Below are 15,139 nucleotides of genomic sequence, written 5' to 3' on the forward strand. Positions count from 1 at the left end.
AGAGAGAGAGAGAGAGAGAGAGAGAGAGAGAGAGAGAGAGAGAGAGAACCATAAATAGAAATTTCTGTGCCAGGAATAAGTGGCACATGAGATGTGCTCATTTGAGGAGGGCAGAAAGACATCAACCCTTGGAAAGGGGAAACAGATTTCCTCAGGACCTCAACATGGGACCCCTGTTGGGAGTATGTGGGCAGAGCAGCAGAGGACGCTGCTCTAGCTTGCCATCTTGTAGCTTCCTATTTTAAAGAAATTTTCTTGCTAGCTGGGCACAGCACTTTATTGCTTCTACGCTGCCCAAGGACGTCAAGTGCTGTCAACACCCCCTGAATTAAGTGCCCTGGGACAAAGCCCTGACCACCCCACCCTAGCTAAGGCTCTGGTTAGAGAAGCAGAAGTGATTTGGCCAAATGAACACATCTAATAGGAGCCAGCGCCTTATCTCAAATCCAAGTCTTTTTAATGCTAAGTCCAGCACTCTTTCCAATACAACACTTTTCCTCTGACTTCACTCTCACTAAATTCTTTTCTCATCAGCACTTACAAACTGCACAAGATATAACAGCCACCTTCCCTCTTTCTGACTCCCTTAAATATCCAGGCAGAAGTGTCAATGAGCCCCACTGTCACTTTCTCCAGATGCTTTTGAGTTCCTCCCATGAGCAGTCTAAGGTGTTGTCTGCTCCCTCAACTCTCCATCCTGTGATATTAATAATAATTAATATTTATATGGCACTTACTATGTGCCAGGTACTGTGCTTAGCACTTTATAATCATTATCTTATTTGACCCTCACCACAACCCTGGGAGGTAGCTGTTATTTTATATATATGAATATATATGTGAATATATATTATATATGTGAATACACACATACATGTGTATATATATCCATTTTACAGATGAGGAAACTGAGGCAGACAGCATTAAGTGACTTGCTCAGGGTCATACATCTAGTAAGTGTCTGAGGCTAGATTTGAATTCAGGAAGATGAGTCTTCCTGACTCCAGGCCCAGTGCTCTAATAAGGGGAGACATTATTTACATGTATTTAATAAGTACGCCATATCCATTTTTGAAGGGGAAGGCACTGGCAGCTGGGGATGTGGGTTGTGGATAAGGAACAGGGTGAAGGAGAGAGTGGCACTTGAGTTCTGTCTTGAAGAAAGCCAGGGATTCCTGGGGCCTAGGCAAAGAGGGAGAAACTCAAAGGGTGGGTGGGCGCAGTGAGTGGGCACGGTGCGGTCATCGGATGGAGGGCAAGGAGAAGGACGGGAGGGGGCTCCCCTGTAGAAGCCGGTGCTCATGTCCCATGGCTAGTCTGGACGTCTGGGGAGGTATCGTAGGGCTCAGCAATAGACATGAGTTTGGCATCAAAGTCTATAATCTTGTCTGTGGAATGGCAGAAAGAGTGCTGGATATGAAGGTTTATAATCTCTCTCAAGGGAAAGACAAAGCTGGAAAGAAGGCTGACTTTGGAGTTCAGAAGGCCTGGGTTCAAATCCTGCATCTGACCCATGTTGGCTCTAGGTCCTCAGGCAGTTGCTTCCTTGACAAATGGTCACCAAAGTGGGGGCCCCTAGGAAGCTGTAGTTTGACCCCGGTCAGAGGGTGGGAGGAGAGCTCCCGTTCTGCCCTCCCAATTCTGGGCCTGCTATGCCCCGTTCTCTGATTGTGCTCTCTGGGACTCCCAGAGGCTATCGCTTCTGAGCAGCTGCATCCCCAGCCCTCAGCATCCCCCCAAGACCTCATCGCTCCAACAGGCTCACTTCTGTTGGCTCTGCGCCCTATGTAGGTTTTAATAGTGGCCAGGGAGCAAGGGACCATTGACCAGTCCCCTTAGGTTTTGTGGAAAGGCTAGGACAGAGTGAGTCACTCAGGACGAGTGAGTCATGGACAAGTCACTTAATCTTTCTGTGCTTCAGTTTCCTCATCTGCAAAATGGGAATAATAATAATAGCAGCTACTTCCCAGGGTTATTGTTGTAAGGATAAAATGAGAAGATACTGGTAGAGTGCTTTGCAAACCTTAAAGCTCTATGTAAATGCTAGCTATTTGTGTCCAGTTCCTGGGTTTGGTTTACCAGTTGTGTTGCCTTAGGCAAATTACTTCTCCTCTTGTGGGACTCAGTGTCCTGTCTATAAAATGAGAGGGGTGCCCTAGATGGCTTCTGGGTCACATGCCGCCTTCCAGATCTGTGACCCTTCGAACCCCTCTCTCTCAAATGCCTTGCCTTTGACCGTGGGCACCATCCCTCTTTCCTGCTCCCACGAGGAATCGCCGCGTGCCACGGTTCTGCCCCAGTTCCACCCAGGCTGTGGGTGAGGGGTACGCTGAAGATGCTAGCAGGCCCCACGAGAGGCCCTGACTGCCCCATCAGCCCCAGGGCCTCCCTGCAGAGAGCTGTCAGGCCTGAGCCAAGAGGAGAAAGGAGGGACAGCGGTTGACACACAATGATTTCCTTGATTCAGTTGGGGCCCTCGAAGGAAACTCACTTGCATAGGGTATCTGAGAAGCCACATTTCCTGTGTGGGGATGCTCACCATTGCAAAAGAAGCCTTAGCGCTGGAGATGACATGACAGCACCGTTCCTGCGGAGGCCCAGGCCTGGGGGCAGGGGGAGGGAGAGGAGACACCCTCCCTGTGGGTTCCTGCCTTCTTCTTTCCTGCTTTCTGTCTCTGACTGCTTGCCCTCCCTTTGAAGGGAGGGAGGCTGCCCTCTGGCTCTGGGCTGGGCTTGAAAGTCCATCACTTTGAAGAGATTTTGTAGGTGCTGGGAGCTCTTCTGCTGGTCCAGCCAAGGGCAGACCCGGGGATTACGTCACAGCAGTTTCTGCTTCCTCATTTCAGTAGCTTCTGGACTCCTCACCAAAAAAAAAAAAAAAAACCAAAATCAAAACAGGGTCCCCCCCTTTTTTTTTTTTTTTTTTAACTTCTGGCCACATTGGGTTTCCATCAACAGCCTGGAGAGAAAGAGACACAGACAGAAAAACACTGCAAGTGACTGCAGGAGTGAATCTCTTCCCCCTTGGCTGGTGGGTGAGTCAGTGGCCCGGCTGGGACCTCTTCAGGCTGCTCTGCCCGCTCTGGAGGGACCTGGGCAGGAACCTGGCCTCACCATGACCCAGCTGCAGTTCAAAGATGCTTTTTGGGTGAGTGAGCGGCTTTCTCTTCCCCCGGATGGTCTGGCTGTTACCTTCCCTCTACCTCCCAAGGTTTTCCAGCTGCATAGATGTTGGTGTGTTTGAGTGGGGTTTTTTGTAAGTGAAAAAATTAAGGAAAAGGGCCCCCTTGGAAGTGTTCCTCCCCTCCCCCCAGCGTCCTCTTGCTTCAGGCTGACAAAGAGAGTTCTGTTCATTTCTCTCGGTGAAGAGAGGGCTGAGAGTTCATCAAAGTCCGGACTGCCCATTTTCCCCCTTAAATGGCAAATGCTTGGTTCTATTTTCTGTTACCTTTCTCAGTCTTTGCCTTGCCTCTCGCCTGCACGCAGGGCATCCAGGTGGCAAGAGAGAGTCTCTCAGACCCTCCCTACCAGTGTTCCCTCCTCCCCTTGGTGGGACAGATTCACCAGGGCACATGGCGTCCTCCGGGCTCTCCGGGCCAGGTACTGAAGGAGAAAACTCCCCGGTGACCCATAGGCTTTGGTTCCACTTGGGCTGTGACCTGCATATGGAGGAAGCAGGCTCAGAGAGGAGACATCCTGCCTGCTAGGCAGCTTCTGGTGTGAATGTGATACATATTGTAGGAGAGGTCAGAGTGCTGCTTGTGCTCAGAGAAATTATCAGGGCTTTGGTCTGACTGGAAGGAAGGGAACAAGCGTAATTAAGCACCTACTACGTGCCGGGTATTTTATAAACATTAACTTATTTAATCCTTACAAGAGCTGTGGGAGGGAGGTGCTATTAGTATCCCCATTATTCTACAATTGAGGAAACTGAGGCAGACTGAGGTTAAGTGACTTACCCAGGGTCACACAGCTATTAAGCATTTGAAGTTGGATTTGAATTCAGGTCTTCCTGACTGCAGGCTCAGCCCTAGGGCTGCCCTTGGTCTGACTGAGGCTTAGTGTGTGGCTCCTTCTGTTGGTAGCTGCTTGGGGTGAGGATCTTAGAATCTAGAACTGGAAGGAATCTTGCTAATCATCCTTATTTTATGGGAGTAGCAGTGTTTGTAGTGTGTTGATCATGGAGTCAAGAAGACCTGAGTTTGATATGTGTCGGTTTGGTGACCTGGGTCAAGTGACAATCTCTCTGAGCCCGTTTCCTCATCCCTATCAATGGAATAATAATAGCATTTGCCTCATAATGCTTAGCACAGTGCCTGGCACACAGTAAGCACTTAATAAATGCTGGTTGACTGACTGCATGAAATCATAGGTTTATTTTAAGGCTCAGATGAGATCATGTGAGCAGAGGGCTTTATAAACCATAAAATTCGGTGTGGATTTCAGCTCTTGTCAATATGTATGTCATCAGCTCATATATTGGGAGCTGGAAGGGACCGCAGAGGCAATCAATCTAACCCGCTCATTTTACAAATAAGACAACTGAGGCACAGAAAAGTGAGGTCATGCAATAACTGAGTGCTGAGAATTTAAGATACAAACCTGGCTTCTGATTCTAAATCCAGTTGACTTTGCACCGTATCATAGGAGCTGAGAATGGGACACCTTTCTGTCCAAGGTTGGCATTGCCAGGTCCTCTGGTCCATCTGGAACCTGAATGAGAACCACTTCTATAGCATCCCAGACAAGGGATTGTCTAATCTCTGCCAGACGACCTCCGGTGATAGGGGGCTCATTACCTTATGAGGTAGCACATTCTATTTTGACATCATTAGGAAGTTTTCCCTTGTACTTCAGGTCCATCAGTATTAAGTGCCTACTAGGTGCTAGTAAGTCACTCATCAAGCATTTATTAAGTACCTACTATGTGCCACACAGTCAACAAACATTTATTAAATGCCTACTGTGTGCCTGTCAGTCATTCATCAAGCATTTAAGTGCTTACTATGTGTCAGCCAGTGAATAAGCATTTATTAAGTACCTACTGTGTGCCAGTCAATATGCATTTATTAAGTGCCAACTATATGCTAGTCAGCCATTCATCAAGCCTTTATTAAGCACCTACTATGTACCAGATATTGTGTTGGGTGCTGGGGATAAAAAAAAAAAAGATGGAAGACAGTCCCTGCCCTCAAGGAGCTCACAGTCTAATGGAGGAGACAACAAGCCAACATCATACAAACTAACCATCGACAGGATAAACCGAAGGTGATCTGAGGGGGACACAGGTAGTCTAACCTGCTTCTATATATCATTCATATTTCTGCCCCCTCTCTGGCCCCGGGACCATGCAGAGCTGGTCTCTGACATGTCAGCTCTTCACTTCTTTGAAGACAATGACCACCCTTGCCCAAATCTTTTCCAGTTCTGAACATGCCAGCTCCTCTGCCCAGTCTTGGAATGGCACAGCTTCCAGGTCTCTCTCACTGTCCAGTTTGTCCTCCTCTGACCCTTGTTGGCTTGGTGCCCAGAGCAAAGTCTCCCATGCAGGTGTGGTCTGACCAGGGCAGAGGACAGTGGGATTATTATCCAGCAGCCCAAGATGACATGGGCTTTGGGGACTGCTGGGTCTCACCATTGGCTCAGCCTGCACCTGTGGTCCACCAGAAATAGAGCCCCAGAATCTCAGAGTTGGGTGGGGCCTCAGAAGCCCATTAGCCCAACCTGACCCAAATAAGAATTCCCCTTGATATTAAATCAGGTCAATGTTCATCCATCCTTTGCTGGGGGGAATGGGAAGCCCGCTCCCTCTGGAGGGAACCCTTCCCACTTTGGATGGCTATCATTGTTAAGAAGCTTTCTTGGAGTGGATAAAGCCCTGGACTAATTATGAGGACCTGGATTCAAATCCTGCCTCAGACACTAGTTCTGTGACCTTGCTAAAAGGCTGCACTGTGCCTCAGTTTCCTTATCTGAAAAATGGAGGGTGTGTGGGGGGTGGATTCAATGGCCTCTAAGGAACCTTGTAACCCTAGTTATTTGATTCTGACATCAAGCCTGAGGTATTTATTAGACACACTGGTGCCTAGTTGATTTTTTTTAACCTATGATGGACTTTGTATTTCTTGACATGGCACCAGTTGAAGGTGTTCCAAATGCTAGTTGAGTTGAGGCCAGGTTGAGCACCTCAAAGACAGCTGCCTGCTAGAGATTCGGTGGTGATGATGAGATGGAGAAGAGGATTCAGGGAAGAGGTTTCTGGAAAGGGGCTGCTCTTAATGGCCAAGAAGGAGGGTGGGGCAGGTAGTGGTGAGAGCTGAGTAAGCAGCCGGAAATAGCTTCCTGAGAAGCCTATTGTATTGGCAACCCCACCCTTGTCAGAGCTCCCACTGCCTCGTGACGCTCACTGATCTGTAGCCCCTGCTCTCCTCTACGTCCCCGTCCCCCTCCCCTGCTCCAGGGGCTGCACCTGGGCAGAGATCACAGCTTCCCCCACTCTGTGTGCCCACCACTGGCTTAGACTCAGTTCCATCAGGAGCCTCCAGTCACCCCTGGATTGCCCTTTCCTCCACAGCCTCTGTGCAGGGCAGAGGAGCTCTGAGCCTAGGTGCTTGTCCACTGGAGGATTCTTAAAGCCTAGGAGTTTGGACTGGGCGGGGCCCGCACATGACAGAACTTCTCTGATTTTAACTTCCAAAGTCACCTGCTATAGGAGGCCTTTCTGGATTTCCCCTCATTGTCAGTATTCCCCCCACCCCCAACTTATTTTGTGTTTATTGAGAGCAAACTCCCATGTGTCTTGTATTCCCAGAGTTCAGCACCAAATGACTGGTCAGTAAACACTTGCTTGATTTTCATAGAGGAGGAGACTGAGACTCACAACGGTTAAGACTTTGGCTAGAAACTGAGAAACCAGGTGGGATGACTTGGCTGAGCCCCAAAACAGGCCATACAATCTTGGACGAGTCACGTAGCCAATGAGATCCTTCCCGACTCTGAGACTCCATGAGTTAATCTTTGCCTCAGTTTCTCCACCTGGAAATCAGGGACAATAATATCATTCCAGCCCACCTTACAAGTTTCTTATAAGTATCAGATGAGGTACTGGTCATAAAAGGACTCTCCAAAAATACAGTATCAAGTACAGCTCAAATGTGAGGCTTTCTTTGAAGCTAATGACATCTGATTTCCAGTTTATGGCAAAGGAGGAGACAGAAAAACTAAAAAAAAGCAGGCACAAGGTAGTAGCCCCATTGTGCGGATAGGAACCCAAGGTAGGATGGATTTCCTATGAACATACAACTGTGGAAGTTGGACCTTAAGTCCGGGTTTTCTGGCTCTCAAGTCTGAGGTTGATTTCTTGGCAGGCACCGACTGCCATCCTGACTACCTCTTCAGACAAAAGTGACTTTGTTTCCCAGTTGGAGTCCTCTTAGAATTTTCAAAGAAAGAAAAAGAAACTGTGGCCTTAGAGCCCCTCATTACTCCTTCCCACTTTCCCTGCCCTATAGCATCTCTTCTCTTGGGAGGCAGCCTGGTGAAACAGGCTTTGTAATCAAGAAGAACCAGGTTTGAATCCTACCACTGATGCCTCTTAGCTGTGTGACTCTGGGCAAGTCATTTAATGTGTCAGCCTCAGTTTCCTTATCTGTAAAGTGAGAATGATAAGAAGAATAAGAATAGAGTCCATCATACCACAAAGACTCCTGCCCTATGGAAGGTCAGTGCATGTGGGGGAAGCTGGAATCATCTACTGGAATTGAACCCAAACTGATAAACCCAAGACACCCCTCTTTTCACTTTCTTAGAGTCATAGGGTGAATGAATATGCTCATTTACTATAGGATCCTAGATCTACAGTAGAGATAAAAGGGACATTAAAGGGCATCTGGTCCAATTCCCTTATTTTACAGATAATATAAAGGCCCAAAGAGAGGAAGCCACTTGAGAGGAAGGTAGTAAGTGGGATTTGAACTCAGGGTCTCAGACTTCAAGTCTGGTGCTCTTTCTATGTCACCATCTCCCTGTTTGGAGTAAGGCTTGATCTCAGTGCTGGAGGCACAAAGATGAAAGGACCAGGGAGTTCGTGGTCTAGCAAAGGGCATAGAGGCAGCCAAGGGGAGATTGAGGCAGAGGGCTTCAGCGACATTGGAGGACAGAGAGAGAACATGTTCAGCCAAGGGGGAATCGAGGGAGGACTCATGGGAAGGTTCTGAAAGGTGGAGTGCAGACTTTGTGAATTCAAAGATGAGGGAGAATCCAGCAAACAGCTGAGCTGGGATATCCAGTGCCTGAAGAGAAAGAGCATGAAAGAAATTGGAGAGAGCATTGAACACTGGACTAATGAGCTTGTATTTTATCTTAGAGGTTGTTGGGAGCCAAGAAAGGCTTTGAACAGGAAAGTGACCTGTGACTTAGGAAGATTATTTTGTCAGGAACTGGGTTATTTGTGGAGGAAATAGAAACAGGGAGATCAGGTAGAAGGCTTTACGATGAGCAAGAGGGACAAGGGCCAGGGGCAGTGGATAGAAAAAAGATGGGTGGGAGAGGTGGATTGGTTTTGGTCCAGACTTGTAATTTAATCAGTATAGAGAAGTCCAATATAGACATTTTCTCTACCAATGAAGGTTGGTCTTTGCTCTGCAACTTTTAAGTTGAAGAAAATCATTGCTGAGAGGTGATATGCTCAGGTCAGTGACTGAGCTCGTGTGTGGCAGATGTGAGATTTTACTCCGAAGGTGGCCTGTTACCTGCTCTCTGTGGGAGATGATGAGGCAAATTGACAGATTCAGGCCATTGGTTTCCTGTGGACGGGACAGTTGGAGAGAGTATGCGGAACTGAGGGAATCACAGTCATAGAATGTGTGAGATGGAAGAGAATTAGGGAATTAGGGGGGCCAGCTATGGGTGATGTCATTGGGCTTCTTTGAAAGTAAAAGACCAACAACTTGCCAAGTATTCTTGCTGCTATCCCAAACCAATGGCTTACACATGACCTTTCGCAGATAGGGATCCTGAGACCCAGAGGCGCGAGCTCACTTGCTGGCTAAACTCTAGGTCTTCAAGATGTTTTTGTGGCTGCTATGCCTTCAGTGACCTTCCTCCTTCCCTCCCTCTTTGATTCCTCCCCATCGAAAGCCTAGCTCAAATGCCACCACCTCCAGGAAGCCATCCTTGATCTACCTTGTTAGTATCCACATTCTTGCTGAGACTTCACCTCCTTCTCTGTTTTGCATTGCTTTAATGCACCTAACCTATAATGTTGAGTGTCACAGCTATCTGTGCTTGTGTCATGCCCCAAATTAGACTGTGAGCTCCATGAGGACGTCTTATTTGAATTTTGTATCTCTACCCTGGGTTGAGAAAGGACAAATAATATATGTTAGTAAAATTGAATTGCAACATCTATAATATAGTACTTATAAGAAAAGATACAGACTCACCCTTGTATGATGCAAGCACCCCTCCACCCCCACAGTCCACCCCCTACTTTCCTGGACCCCAGTCCAAATTTCCTTCTATTTCCTCAGCTTGTGGCAACCTCCCTGTGGCACTGTTTAGATTAGGGTTCAGCTATAGAAGAGTCCAGGGCTGGGCTCTGAAGGGACCCCCTCCTACACATCTCTTTTTCTGTAGCATTTCAGGGCTCATAAAAGCCTTCCCTTACAACAGCCAGATGAGGTACCAATTTAAATGACCAATATAAACATTCCCATTTTACATATGAAGTAATTAAGGCTGTGACAGGTGAAGAGACTTACTATCACACAGGTAGTAGAACCTGGATCTTCTCAGTGGAAGCCTATTGTTCTTTTCACTAGGGGAGGCTGCTTTACTCCCTGCTTCCCCCCAGCCTATTCCATTCTAAACTGGAAGTAGAGCAAGATGTCCCCAGAGAAGAACAGACTCAGCCAAAGACTGCTCCCAACAGGTATCAGCACCATGGCCAGAGATAGGAACAGAGCCAATAACAGCGGGCCCTCTCTGTCCTATGGCTGTGGAAAGTGGTGGAGACGGCACAATCCAACTGCCTTGTCCTGCCGCTTTGGACAAGCAGGGGTGGCATGGAACGGGAACTTTTAAGGGGGAAAAAGAGCAGTTCCTACTCCAACTAGTTCATTAGATTGGTGCAAGGTTGAAGAGTTAGATTTAGTTATTCAGTTGTTTCTAGAGAGAGAGCTTTAAAGCCAGGTGAATTGGAACCACAGAATTTGAGAGCTAGAAGTGAACTCAGCAGTCACATAGCCCACCCTCCACCTGAAAGGAATCTGCACTACAACACACAGTGGTCCCTTGGCCTGTGCTAGAAGGGCTCCAAGGAGAGGGAAGTCAACCCCAACAAGGTAGCCCACTCCATTTGGGAATAGTTTGAACGCTTAGGAAGCTTTTCCCTGACATCAGGCTTAAATTTGCCTTTTGGCCTTCTTTCCTGTATTCCTATGGTTGCCCTTTGGGGGCAACAGAACAAATCTCATCAAACTTTCACATACCAGTTCTTCAAATATTTAAACGCAGCCCTCCAGTCTTTGAGGTTTCTGTTCTTTAGATGAAACATCCCTAGTTCTTTTAAATACTCTTCCTAGGATATCATCCCAAGGTGCTTCACCATCCCTCTTGCCCTCCTTGGGGCAAGTACCCTTTTTCTACTATATCAGAAACAGAATAGGTTAGAAGGTCTCCTTCTCAATGTCCATCCACCATTCAAACTCTGTGCCTCCCAGAAATCTCTGCTCACCAGTCACAGTCTTACACACACACACACACACACACACACACACACACACACACACACACAGTGCTTTGCATTCTGGAAATCTGAAACTTTCAGGGTAGAGGCTATGATAGTTTAACACAATCCCTGGTGCAGAGTAGGCACTTTAAAAATGGCTGTTGACTGACTGATTGACTGTGAGAGATAAGTAAGTACAGAATATTCACAGAATAAGTCCAAAGTGTTTCGAACAACTCACTTGCCTCTCATGTTAAACGTAAACTTGCCCAATCTTGATAGTATGAAGTATGTGCAGACAGGGATAAGAATGCCCATCTTGTTTCCTAGTACGCAGGGAGTAGAAACATACTGCTAAAATCCAACCTTACCGATATTATCAATACTTCAGAAATATAAACCAGTGGTACACTAGTTAAGTCAGGTCAAGTCATCAAGCATTTATTAAGCACCTACTCTGTGCCAGGCACTTTGCTAAGCCCTGGGGATATAAAGCCAAAAAAATCAACCCCTGCCCTCAAGGAGCTCCCAGTCTAACAGAGGGGATAACATGCAGGCAACTAACTTAGGGAAGGCACTAGCATTCAGGGGTTCAGGAAAGGCTTTTTGTGGAAGGTGGGATTTTATCAGAGACTTGAAGGAAGTCAGGGAAGCCAGGAGGCAAAGATGAGCAGGGGGAGCACTCCAGTCATGGAGGGGGCAGCCATAGAGCATGCCCAGAGCTGAGAGATGGGATATCTTGGTGGAAGAGCCAGGAGGCCAGGGTCACTAGATCATAGAGCACAAGGTGGGTTGTAAGGGGTACAAAGGCTGGAAAGATGCCACTCAACTCTGCTGGTTACCCAGCATCTGTCTTTCCTGGTCTCTGAAAGGCAAAGTATCCTACTTGGGAAGTTACAAAACAACCCTGTCTAGAATGACAGGGAGGCCATGGTCTTTAGAAAAGGCGCCATGTTATACTCTGGAGGTTAAAGGGAGAGGACACCCTTTCAGTGCCCTGCCAGAACCTTGGCACCTTTAGACCATCCCCAGCATAAGCTGCACCCAGGGATTGGTAGAGCCACGTGTGTGCTCATGACCAACTGATCAGTCGTAAAGCAATCTGGACTCTCTGGAACTGCTGCTTTGTGAGACTTTTTATGACTTGGCTTTCCCAATTGAGTGACACATGTGGCCTCGGGTCAACATGCAACAGGATGTCAGCCCCAGGGACCTGCCTGAAGAGGAAGTTGGTGGTTACAGCCTGAGTTGGGTTTTTTTTTTTTTTCATGTCCCGGAAGATCATCCCAGGAACCTTGAAATAGAGGCCACAGCCCGGAGCCAATCAGAGAGTGCCCTAGGGCCGCTCAGGCTAAGGGAAGGAAGTGGAATCCAGTTCAAGGGGTTCCCTCGTGTGGTCTGGTTGCAGGCAAGCTCCTAGATATGGATATGAATGAGAGAGGAGGGAGGAGAAGATGCTAGGCTTGAGGGGCAGCTAGGTGGCACAGTGGATAGAGCACTGGCCCTGAAGTCAGGAGGACCTGAGTTCAAACACGGCCTCAGACCAAACACTTGACACTAGCTGTGTGACCCTGGGCAAGTCACTTAACCCCAATTGCCTAAAAAAAAAAAAAAAACAAAGAGAGAAAGAGAGAAGATGCTAGGCTGGTCCTGCATGCCTATGTTTTTATTTATTTTTTATTTTTTTATTTTTCTTTTTTTTAAATTTATTTATTTTTAGGTTTCAACATTCACTTCCACAAGATTCTGAGTTCCAAATTTTCTCCCCATCTCATCCTTCCCCCCACCCCAAGATGGCATGCCTATATTTTTAAAACCCTTTCACTGAATCTTCTACAGGTAGGAAGGGAAGCGCTATTGTTATTACTACTTGACAGGTGAAGAAACTACTTCCTAGAGACTTCATTTTTATTTTTTAACTTTTTGGTGAGGCAGTTGGGGTTAAGAGACTTGCTCAGGGTCACACAGCTAGTTAAGTGTCAAGTGTCTGAGGTCGAATTTGAACTCAAGTCCTCCTGACTCCAAGGCTGGAGCTCAATCCACTGCACCACCTAGAGACTTTAAATAACTTGTTTATGGTACATTGCAGAGTCCAGCTCAAACAATTATTAGGCTCCTATTGTGAACAGCTCCTTCTGTGCTTAGTGCTAGGGAAGCATAGATGAAAAGTAACAATGCCTGCCCTCATGGAACTTCTACTCTCCTAGGAGGAATATGGAATGTATACAAGTTAGCATGGAGACTATGAAAGGGACAAAAGGGAGAAGGAAAATCTGAGGAGGCAGGGCTCACTTTTAGCCTGGGAGAACCAGGGAAGCCTTCTTGGAGGAAGTTTTTTCCAGCTGAGCTTTGAAGGAAGAGAGTGATTCAGTGTCTCCTTACTACCTCTGGAGTCAATTATAAAATCCTCTGTTTGACATTTATAGCTCCTCATAACCTGGCCTTTCCTCCCTATCGTGTGCTCTGTGTTCTAGCCATCCTGGTCTACTGGTTGCTTTTCCCACCTGATCCTCCACCTCCCATCTCCATGCCTGGCACTGGCTGTCTGCCATGTTGGAATCCCTCCCCTCCACCTCTTAGCTTTGGTGGCATCCTTCAAGACTCAGCCCAAACCCCTCCTTCTGCAGGATGACTCTCCCATTCCCCCACCCTCCATCCCCTAGCTGCCAGCCAGTGCCTTCTCTTCTCAAGTCACCTTCCATCCCTGTACCTTCTTCCTCTGGGTCTGCCAGCAAGTACCCCACCACACTCATGTTTTCTCCCCCCTTAGCATGTAAGCACCTTGATTATTTTTGCTTTTCCTCATGTGGCCATGATTTAGTCTCTCTCCCACCCTTACCATTTGTGTCTCCAGCATTTCCTTAGCACAACAGGGCCTGGCACAGGTGCTTAACAAATTCTTGCTTGATTTTAACAGATAGTGAGAAGATCATGTTCCAGTCATGGGGGATGGCCTGGGTCAATGAATGGAGATAGAAGAGAATGAATCTGGGAACCAAAAATAAGCTAGAGTATACTGTAGCTTGTTTAAGGGATAACTGTGAATTAAGGCTGGAAATACAGGTTGGAAACAGGTTGTGAAAGGCCTTTGATGTTGGGCTAATGAGTCTGTATTTATCCCCTGGGAGTCACCAGAGATGCTTGAGCAGGGGAGTTACAAGATTAATTATGGGTCTTGAAAAGATGACTTTGGCATCTATATGAAGGACGAACTGGAGGAATTGGAGGCAGAAACTCTCTTATATGAGGGTTGCTAGGGAAGCTCTGATGAGGATTCGGTGTCCCGTCTCTGCATCTTTCTTTAGCGCTGTCCCCTGTGCCTGGAATGGACTCTCTCCAAAGCCTCAGTCTGACCGTTGGCATTCTTTCCTTCCTTCTTTCAAGAACCAAATCTAACCATCTGAAGCCTTTTCTGATTCCTTCGCTCTAGCACCACCCTCCTAGTACTTTGTGCCTCTCTGAAGTACTTTGTAATCTCCCCTAGTGATCTGTACCTCTCCTAAGCCCTTATACTTGATTTAATATTACAAATTTGCCTTAGCTGCCCTATGAGACTCTACACTCCAGAAGGGGAGGGTCTGTCATACTCATCTTTGTCTCTATGGGGATGAGTGCAGGACCTGGTCCATAGCAGGTGTCTTGAGTTCAACTGAAATTCAACTTTAAAGTATAATATAAATGCTAGCCACTATTAATATGATTCTATTCATTTTTCCTTATTCCGCCCTCTGGGGCCTAGCAGAAAAAGTCCAGCCTTCCTCCAACGTGCCCCCCATCATGGCTTCCCCAAGTCTTCTCTCCTTCACACTAAACATTTCCAGTTCCCTTAAAGGAGCCTTGTAGGGCCAGATTGCAAGGCCTTTGGTCATTCCATTTGCTTTCCTCTAGACTCCTCCAGCAGAGGGAAGGGCAAGAGAATTTCTTAATGTTTTGGACTATGTTTCATGATTTCTTTTTCTTTTAAGATGTCAAATGAAACGTCTATAAATGGCTTGCTTCCTGGTTTTCTGCATTGCCCATAAGTGGTCAGAGCGCCTAGCCAAGGCCTCTAATTTAAGCTCCCTTCAGTGGTCACTAGCCCTTCTCTGACCTTTTCTATCTGTCTTCCTGAGAAGTCACATAAAAACAGACTTTATCATGTGTGTAATTAACTCTTGCCTTCTTGGAGCTTCATGAGTGCATTTAATTATTTTCCGTCTTTTCTGTGGTGCTCTGGACAGCTGAGACCTAGAGCAGTAACTGGCAATCTTCATGCCTCAGGCACATAGCACAAACTATACCCTCATCTTGGTTGTGGGTGTGGTGGGAGGTGGGTATCCTTGGGTACCATGAGGGCCCAGATTGGGGAGGTTGCCATGAGGTAGGGACAATGGAAGCAGGACTCAACGAGATGTGCTTTCTATGCCGCTA

General features: G+C 47.1%; 1 protein-coding gene and 1 long non-coding RNA gene across 4 annotated transcripts in view; one reads left to right on the forward strand and one right to left on the reverse strand.

The window, feature by feature from the left end:
- Positions 1-2,889, reverse strand: part of LOC114026922 — an 18,052-nt gene extending 15,163 nt beyond the window's left edge. Inside the window, exon 1 of the long non-coding RNA XR_003567182.1 lies at positions 2,540-2,889. This is a non-coding gene — a long non-coding RNA (uncharacterized LOC114026922). The remainder of the gene's footprint in view (positions 1-2,539) is intronic.
- Positions 2,890-2,947: 58 nt separating this feature from the next.
- The window catches only part of PSTPIP1 (proline-serine-threonine phosphatase interacting protein 1), a 97,531-nt gene continuing 85,339 nt past the window's right edge, over positions 2,948-15,139 (forward strand). For all 3 annotated transcript variants that reach the window (XM_027840742.1, XM_027840744.1, XM_027840745.1), the window contains exon 1: positions 2,948-3,148. In XM_027840742.1, coding sequence (XP_027696543.1) covers positions 3,116-3,148 — 33 coding nt within the window. In that variant the 5' untranslated portion in view covers positions 2,948-3,115. The remainder of the gene's footprint in view (positions 3,149-15,139) is intronic.

Source organism: Vombatus ursinus, unplaced genomic scaffold (assembly GCF_900497805.2).
Source record: "Vombatus ursinus unplaced genomic scaffold, bare-nosed wombat genome assembly UNPS02014847.1, whole genome shotgun sequence".
Lineage (NCBI taxonomy): Eukaryota > Metazoa > Chordata > Mammalia > Diprotodontia > Vombatidae > Vombatus > Vombatus ursinus.